Here is an 8,914-nt window from a genome sequence, read left to right as displayed (position 1 = left end):
CACTGTATAAATGCCCCTGTATAAATCGATGGTGCGGTCTCATTTGGAATACTGTGTGCAATTCTGGTCACCACACCTCAAAAAGGATATCATAGCATTGGAAAAAGCGCAGAAAAGGGCAACTAGAATGATTAAAGGGTTGGAACACTTTCCCTATGAAGAAAGGTTAAAACGCTTGGGGCTCTTTAGCTTGGAGAAATGTGGACTGCGGGGTGACATGATAGAGGTTTACAAGATGATGCATGGGATGGAGAAAGTAGAGAAATAAGTACTTTCCCCCCTTTCTCACAATACAAGAACTCGTGGGCATTCAATGAAATTGCTGAGCAATCAGGTTAAAACGAATAAAAGGAAGTACTTCTTCACCCAAAGGGTGATTAATGTGTGGAATTCACTGCCACAGGAGGTGGTGGCGGCCACAAGCATGGCCACCTTCAAGAGGGGATTGGATAAAAATATGGAGCAGAGGTCCATCAGTGGCTATTAGCCACTGTGTGTGTATGTGTGTGTGTGTATATATTTTGGTCACTGTGTGACACAGAGTGTTGGACTGGATGGGCCATTGGCCTGATCCAACATGGCTTCTCTTATGTTCTTATGACAGAATTTGCACCAGTAGTGTTCCAAGCTAGACCATCCATGCAGGCTCTGAAGTCCTACCCAAGTGCTGCCTTCTCAGGACAAGGGATGCCTCTAGGGTGGCCAGCTCCAGCATGGGAAATACCTTGAGGTTTTGGGGGTGAAGCCTGAGGAGTGTGGGGTTTGTGGAGGGGAGGGATCTCAGTGGGGCATAATGCCACAGAGTGTCAGAACTTGTAACTTTATGTGCCTTGCTTGACTGAACTGACTCCATGTTAGAACTTAGAGGGCCTGACAGCGGTCATTGACCCAGGCCCCTTTGCTATGCTAAATATTTAGGGCAGTAAGACAGGCGGCAGAAAGTCTCTGCTCAATATCCACAGGTGCCCTTTGAAGCCGGGCCGTTTGGCCTTCGCAATAGGGGGGCATCCTCCTTTGCTGATAACGAAGGCTGGGAAGAAGAGACAAGCGCTTGAGCCCGTGTGAATTATTGTTTTATTATGCTTTGCTGTGGGCATAAAATGTAACCAACTGCCCAGACTCGCCATTACTGTTATTTCGTTACTATAGTACTGTTGTTCTTCAATAAAGATCCTAACTTGCAACAAGTATTGGACTCGCTTGAAGTTCCTCCAAGTTCTGACATAATAACAGTAATCCTTTTATTTGGACTTATCTGTGCTGGCAACCTGGCCGATGGCGGCACCGGCTCCAGACAACGGAGAGCCCAACCTCCCACCCGATGAGACACCGCTCGACCCGAAGGTAACGGGGGCGAGGAGGAAGATTAAAGTCCCGGCACCGTTCTCCGTGGATGCTTTTCCTCAGCGAACCTACAGCCCAAGGAAGTCCACAGTGGCGATGGAGGCCACAGAGCAGCGCTACCGCATCCTCGCCACGGGCGCTGAAGAGGGGGAAGAGGACGAGCCCAGAGACGAGGGGCTTGGCACCTATGGCGGAGGGGACCCGATCCGAACACTGCGAAATGAACTGTTCGATTGGGTGAGAGAGATCCACGATGAGGTCCATGCATCTCGAACCCTGATGGCCGAGGAGATGCAACAGAACATAGGAGCGATCCGAGACCAGATCCGCACGCTCCAAGGAATCGTGGCCGGTGGGCAAGCCCCAGGGGGAGGACTGGCGGGCCCTCCCGGCGGCGCGCCGGCCGGTCCCCCGGTTGGGCCGCCGGCCGGTCCTCCGGCTGGTCCCCCGGCCGGCCCCCCTGCCGGGCTCCCGGCCCCGCCGGCAGGCGGGCCGGTCACCCCAGTGATCCCTGCCCCGGTCGCCCCGGTCGGGGGAGACGGGGGGGTCACCGAGAGTTGAAAATCACATTTGATGGAGACGGGGACGTGGTGGAATACTTCACCATCCAGTGCAACACGTTTTTTACGCACTGGGGAGCGGGCTACCCCACCGAGGCCAGCCGTGTGGCCCACATCGCCTCCAGATTGAAAGGACCGGCTCAGAAATGGTACGTGGGGCTCTACACCGGGCGAAAGCCCGAGCTGGCTACAGTTGCAGATTTTCTACAGGCGATGCTCCGCCAGTACGGAGACCCTCTACGCGAGGAGAAAGCCGTGGCGGCCCTCCAGAGAATAGAACAAGGCAACCGCTCCACGCGTGAGTACGCCACTGAGTTTATGGGCTACTGCGCAGCGGCCCGAGGCTGGAACGAAGTAATGAAGTACACTGCGTTCAAAAACGGCCTGAACGCAAACATCTTGGATCGATGTTACCATCAAGGAAGACCAGACACCCTGGTGGGATGGATTCAACTAGCGGGGGAAGTAGAAACCGACCTCCAGCATGTGGGGATGCGACGTCAACAGCAAGGCAAGAAAGGAGTCAAGGCGAGCCCCTCCCCGAGCAAGGGAGAGGGCAAACGCGGCCCCACAACGTCAACCCCCTCAACCACCCCACGGAAGTGCTTTAGGTGCGGGGATCCGAATCACCTGGCGGCGAACTGTCCGGTGAAGCAGCCGCCAACCCCGACACCTTCCAAGCAAACGCCCACCGCACCGAAGAAGAAAGGTGGGCGCGCAAAGGAGCCCAGTCGGGGCACCGTCGCCACCTCCTTGGCGATTGACGAGGAAGTTACCACCGTGGAAGAGTCCAGTGAGGAGTCCTGGGACCAAGAGTCGGCGGGAAACGACAGCGACCTGCTTTAATCAGTGCCGCGAGGCAGGTCGACAAAACGCCGGCACTACTAACGGTGAGAGTTTCTGGGGGGCTTTTGTTCATGGCGGTCACCCTTTTGAACCCAAATTTAAAGAGATTCATGCACGCCCGAGCCCTGATTGACTCCGGGTGCACGAGGGACATTATCACTCCCCGCTTAGTGGAAGCACTTGGGCTGGCCACATCCCCTCTGCCTCACCCCATTCAATTCGAACAGATGGACGGGTCGACTATGCGGGGGGAACCATGCACCCTAGAGACCCAGGCAACCCCTGTGGGGACCGAAGAGCATTGGGGCATAGAAACTTTCGTCATAGCCCCCTCATGCTCTTTTGACGTGGTGGTGGGGTCAGGATGGTTGGCCAGACACCAGCTGGACATCCGCTGGGCTGAACAAATTGTGAGGTTCCCGGACTGGCGGTGTGAGCACCACCACTGGAGGTCCAAATGGGGCCCGAAAGCACCCCCCCAGAATGAAAGACTCTGCCTCACGCTCGAGGAGGTGGGGTCGATCCCCAAAGAGTACAGGGACTTGAAAAAAGCTTTTAGTGAGCGAGAAGCGGACGAGCTCCCCCCGCATCGCCCGACGGACTGCGCCATCGAGCTAATCCCCGGGCAAACGCTACCAAAGGCTAAACTGTACTCGATGGGATGGGCAGAGAAAGCAGAACTGAGGAAATTCATTGACAAAAACCTGAAACGGGGTTTCATCCGACCCGCTACGGCCCCCCACGCAGCCCCTGTGCTCTTTCGTAAGAAGAAGGATGGGGGGCTTAGGCTTTGCACAGATTTTCGTGGGATAAATGGGATTTCTATGTCAAATGCTTACCCGATCCCGTTGATAAGAGACTTATTGAACACGGTGGCCGAGGGCAAAATCTTCACTAAACTCGACCTCCGAGACGCGTACTTCCGCGTAAGGATTCAGGAGGGAGACGAGTGGAAGACAGCGTTCAACACCCCCATGGGACAGTTTGAGTATCTAGTGATGCCGTTCGGACTCCAGGGCGCGCCGGGGGTCTTTATGAACTTTATCAATGAAGTGTTAAGAGAATTCCTGTTCAAGGGGGTGGTGGTGTACCTTGATGACATCATTATTTATTCGAAAGACCTTGAGTCTCATGTGCCATTAGTGAGAAAAGTGCTAGCTACGTTGTGTAAAAACAAATTGTATGCTAAACTGTCCAAATGTGAATTCCACAAGACGGAACTAGACTACCTGGGGTTCCGAGTGTCAGGGGAGGGGCTGGCGATGGACCCAGCCAAAATACAAGCAGTTCTAGATTGGGAACCACCCCGAACCCGACGGCAGCTACAATCTTTCCTCGGGTTCGCGAACTTTTATCGCGGATTCATCAAGGGGTTCGCCCGGGTGATGCTCCCCCTCACCGAACTGCTAAAGACAAAAGGGAGGGGGGAGGCGGCGAAAAAACCCGGAGCGCGCTTGATTTTGACGCCGGAATGCCACAGGGCTTTCCAGGAACTCAAACAACTCTTCACCTCTGAACCAATATTGGCTCACCCCAACGAATTAAAACCGTTCGTGGTCCAATGCGACGCCTCCGACGTCGCCGTAGGAGCCATATTGATGCAGAGGAACGAAGAGGGGGAACTGCGTCCCTGTGCCTACATTTCTCACAAATTCTCTAATGAGCAAAGGAACTGGTCAGTATGGGACAAAGAGGCTTTTGCTGTAATGTTTGCCCTGAAAACTTGGAGGTCGTGGTTGGAGGGGGCCCGAGTCCCGTTTGAGATCTGGACTGACCACAAAAACTTAGAAGCACTCACGGGCCGCCGCAAATTGACTGCCAAGCAAATCCGGTGGGCGGGGTTCTTCGCCAAATTTGACTTTGTGCTAAAACACATCCCAGGCACAAAAAACTTTTTGGCCGACGCACTATCACGCATGCCCCAACACGATAGCCAGCGAGAGGAAGTAATTGATTCCCTCGTTCCCCCCTCGGCAGTTGCAGGGGGGGTCACCACCCGCTCCGGGAAAAAGACGGAAGCCCCGGGTTCCCTACCAACCGAACGATTGGCATCAGAGGCTGACTTGGAGGGAACGGAGCGCCCCGATGGGCTGGAGCAAGGGGAGGGAGGACTGTGGCTCCACAAAGGGAAAATTTACGTGCCCAAATCCATGAGAAAAGAAGTCCTAGAACAATGCCACTCCAGCCGCTTGGCAGGGCACTTCGGGTATGTAAAAACCCTCCATCTAATTACCCGACAGTTCTGGTGGCCGAAACTAAAACGAGACGTCTCAGAATTTGTGATAGCGTGCCCCACATGCATCATGTCTAAACGCAGGGGGGGGGGGAAGCCGCCCGGCCACCTAGTCCCCCTTCCTACCGCGAGCCGCCCGTGGGCCGTGGTGTCGATGGATTTCATAGTGGAGCTCCCCCCGTCCCAAGGGAAAACGGTGATACTGGTGGTAGTGGACACCTTTTCAAAACAAGCCCACTTTATCCCTTGCAAGAAATTGCCCACAGCCCGGAAACTAGCTCAACTATTCTTTAATCACGTGGTACGTCTACACTCGTTCCCCGAGAAGGTCATTAGTGACCGCGGGCCACAGTTCGTTGCCAACTTCTGGCGGGAGTTTTGCAAACTAGCTGGCATTGAACAGGGTCTTAGCTCCGCTTACCACCCGCAGACGGACGGACAGACTGAGAGGGTGAACGGGCTTCTGGAACAGTACTTAAGATGTTACATTAACTACCAACAAACGAACTGGGTCGATCTCTTGCCATTTGCTGAATACGGCTATAACAACAGCTTCCACAGTTCCACAAAAACCTCCCCTTTTCAGATAGTGAATGGTTACGAGGGGAAACCCTTCCCAAACCTTCCCCTCCCCGCGGGGCCCACCGAGCCCACGTCGTGTCAGCAATGGTGGGAGGGGATCAAGGCCAGTTGGGCAGTGATACAGGAAAACCTGGAGGAGGCGAAAAAAGAGTACAAAAGACACTTTGACAAAAAACACGCCCCCCAATGGGATCTGAAAGAGGGTGAAACTGTATTTCTATCCACCAAGAATCTACCCCTGCCCCAAGGGTGTCGTAAACTCGCTCTAAAATACCTAGGTCCATTCAAAATAAAAAAGGTGATCAACAAAGTGACTGTGGAATTAGAGCTACCCAAAGCCTTGAGTAAGATCCACCCTGTTTTTCATTGCAGCCTTCTTCGCAAGGATCCTGGAGCTACGCAATTCCATCCTCGTCCCCCGGAACCACCTCTGACTATAGTGAAGGGTCAGGGTCACCATGAGGTGCTAGAAATCCTGGACTCTAAGGTCCAAAGGGGGGCGCTATATTACCTGATAAGATGGAAACATTTTCCTCCTAGTTGTGATGAATGGGTAAAGTCTAGTGATGTATCTGCACCGCAACTGCTCAAAAAATTTCACCTACTGTACCCACACAAGCCCAAGCCGAAGAGCTTAGGGGGGGCAGTATGTCAGAACTTGTAACTTTATGTGCCTTGCTTGACTGAACTGACTCCATGTTAGAACTTAGAGGGCCTGACAGCGGTCATTGACCCAGGCCCCTTTGCTATGCTAAATATTTAGGGCAGTAAGACAGGCGGCAGAAAGTCTCTGCTCAATATCCACAGGTGCCCTTTGAAGCCGGGCCGTTTGGCCTTCGCAATAGGGGGGCATCCTCCTTTGCTGATAACGAAGGCTGGGAAGAAGAGACAAGCGCTTGAGCCCGTGTGAATTATTGTTTTATTATGCTTTGCTGTGGGCATAAAATGTAACCAACTGCCCAGACTCGCCATTACTGTTATTTCGTTACTATAGTACTGTTGTTCTTCAATAAAGATCCTAACTTGCAACAAGTATTGGACTCGCTTGAAGTTCCTCCAAGTTCTGACATAGAGCCCACCTTCCAAAGTGGTCATTTTCTCCTGGTGAATTGGATCTCTGTTGCCTGAAGATCAGTGGTAATCCCAGGAGATCTCCAGCTTCCACCTGGAGGTAGGCAGCCCTAGCATGCCTCTGTAATGGGCCTGCACTTTTAGGCTTGCTTGTCTGTGGTATGCTGTGATCTCTTGACAGACCCTGTGGTGAGTCTGGCATGTGGGACTGGATGACTGTGGCCTCCAAGGTAGTTGCTGTGGTCAGCTTTCAAGTTCTTCACCAAAACAAAGGGGAAGTCCACTGGATAATTAAAATATTTATTTGCCAAATGATTGTGCTGGAACCAACCAGTTATGGTGTGTGCTTTCCCTGAAAACCAGGATTGCAAACTCCGGCTTGGATTTCTGGTTTACTGGGAATGGTAAAGCATCTTTTCCTCAGGATGGGCATAATGACAAATGATGGTTTGATATGGAATTGGAGAATCTAATTATGTCCCGTAGGTGAGGAGAGCAAGCATACAAGAGAGTAGATCTGCTCTGTGTGCAGAAAGTCCTGGGTTTAATCCTTTGTCAAAAAGGTCAGGTAGCAGATGACATGACCCAAAGAACCATTACTGGCCAGAACAGGCTGTACAGAGCTTGATAAACCAATGGTTTGACTCTGTATAAGGCTGCTTTTATAGAGAGCCCCTGTGGCGCAGAGTGGTAAGCTGCAGTACTGCAGTCCAAGCTCTGTTCACAACCTGAGTTCGATCCCAGCAGAAGCTGGGTTCAGATAGCCGGCTCAAGGTTGACTCAGCCTTTCATCCTTCCGAGGTTGGTAAACTGAGTACCTAGGCTTGCTGGGGATAAAGTGGAGATGACTGGGGAAGGCAACGGCAAACCACCCCTTAACAAAAAGTCTGCCATGAAAACGTCATGATGCGATGTCATCCCAGGGTTTGAAAGACTGGTGCTTGCACAAGGGACTACCTTTACCTTAAGGCTGCTTTATTCTTTGCATTCATAGGAACAGGCTTGCTTAGGACTGCTGTTATATGCTGTTACATTCGCTCATCTTATTGCATTTTAATTTATTTGCTTTAATTCTTAGAATCAGATTTTGGCTGAAAAGCTAAATCAAAATATATTTGTTCATTTTAAACAGCAGTTTCAAGACTGTCTCCCATCTTGCTGTTCCGTCCAGGAATACATACAGGAGCTTGCATTAAAATAAACATCACATCATAAAAACATCAAGTCCAATAAAAGTGTCAGATTTTAAAACCACTTCTCTAGAAAAAGAGAATGGCATCTCCAGATGCAGCTGCTACCTTCCAAACACTTTCTGAGAGGTGGATAAAAGGCAGGAAGAGATGGAAGGCCTTGATTCGATTTCAGGCTTCCTAAGCAAGGCACCTCCCCAGGAGAAGCACATTCTCCCCTTCGCTTGGTGAAGTCCTCTGATGCACCTTCTACTGATACACAGTCCCAATCTGGGTTAAGTCCCACCTATGACCAATTCATAGAGACCCAAAATCCAGCTTCACAACAGCCCAAGGTTAAACTTCTTGGCAAATATTTCTAAAAGGCAACTATTTTGAGCACAGCCTGCTCTACCAGAACACAAATTGCTTTCTCCTGAAGGCTTGGCTGGCCTTGGAAAACATGACTTGAAGATAATGTGGAAGCAGAATTTTCCAGTGCTTTGGCATCTATACTCACCAACAAGCTGCTTTCTTTCCCAGTTCACCTCCTAGCAAAGGAAGATAATTTTCTTCCTCTTCCTACTTAGATACCTCCTTTATTTTGGCTGTGATTCCCCCCCCCCAACCCCCCATCCCTGTTTTTCTGGGAAACACTGAACAATGTCCTTATTTGGCATCTGTCTTTTTTTTTTTTTAAATTCGCTGTGTTTTCAAGTGCCTTGGTTTTGTTTAGATTTTTGCCATCCGTGTTCCTACAGAGAGAAGAAAAAAGGCGTTTTTCTTTTCCAATAATAGATGGTCTGTTTTATTAGGGCTCACCCTGTGATACTGTCAGAGTGTAAACACCATTCAGCAGGGGGGTTGACAAACACTGAGTGTTTCTACCAGTCTTTGCTGACTTCTCTTTGCTGACTCTTCTTTTATCATATTCCTTAAACTAAAGATCAGTAACTGGAGGTCACAGGAGCAAATCCAGCCCTTGGAAGACTGGCCCATTTTTATCCTTCCCCTTTCCCTTCCATGAAGGAAGTCAGCACAACACGTATAGTTCTCCTTTCCTCATCACACTCTCACTGGGCCACTGCTACTAATGAGCAGAGTGCGGC

At 51.0% G+C, this 8,914-nt stretch overlaps 1 protein-coding gene across 1 annotated transcript in view; it reads left to right on the top strand.

Annotated features, from left to right (window-relative positions):
- The first annotated feature begins 2,117 nt into the window (after positions 1–2,117).
- MFGE8 (milk fat globule EGF and factor V/VIII domain containing) overlaps positions 2,118–8,914 on the top strand; it is a 58,146-nt gene continuing 51,349 nt past the window's right edge. Inside the window, exons 1-2 of the mRNA XM_060260376.1 lie at positions 2,118–2,613; positions 4,728–4,956. Of these exons, the coding sequence (XP_060116359.1) occupies positions 2,118–2,613; positions 4,728–4,956 (725 nt within the window). The remainder of the gene's footprint in view (positions 2,614–4,727; positions 4,957–8,914) is intronic.

The sequence above is a fragment of the Heteronotia binoei genome, chromosome 19 (assembly GCF_032191835.1).
Source record: "Heteronotia binoei isolate CCM8104 ecotype False Entrance Well chromosome 19, APGP_CSIRO_Hbin_v1, whole genome shotgun sequence".
Classification (NCBI taxonomy): domain Eukaryota; kingdom Metazoa; phylum Chordata; class Lepidosauria; order Squamata; family Gekkonidae; genus Heteronotia; species Heteronotia binoei.
This window is presented reverse-complemented; position numbering and strand designations above follow the sequence as displayed.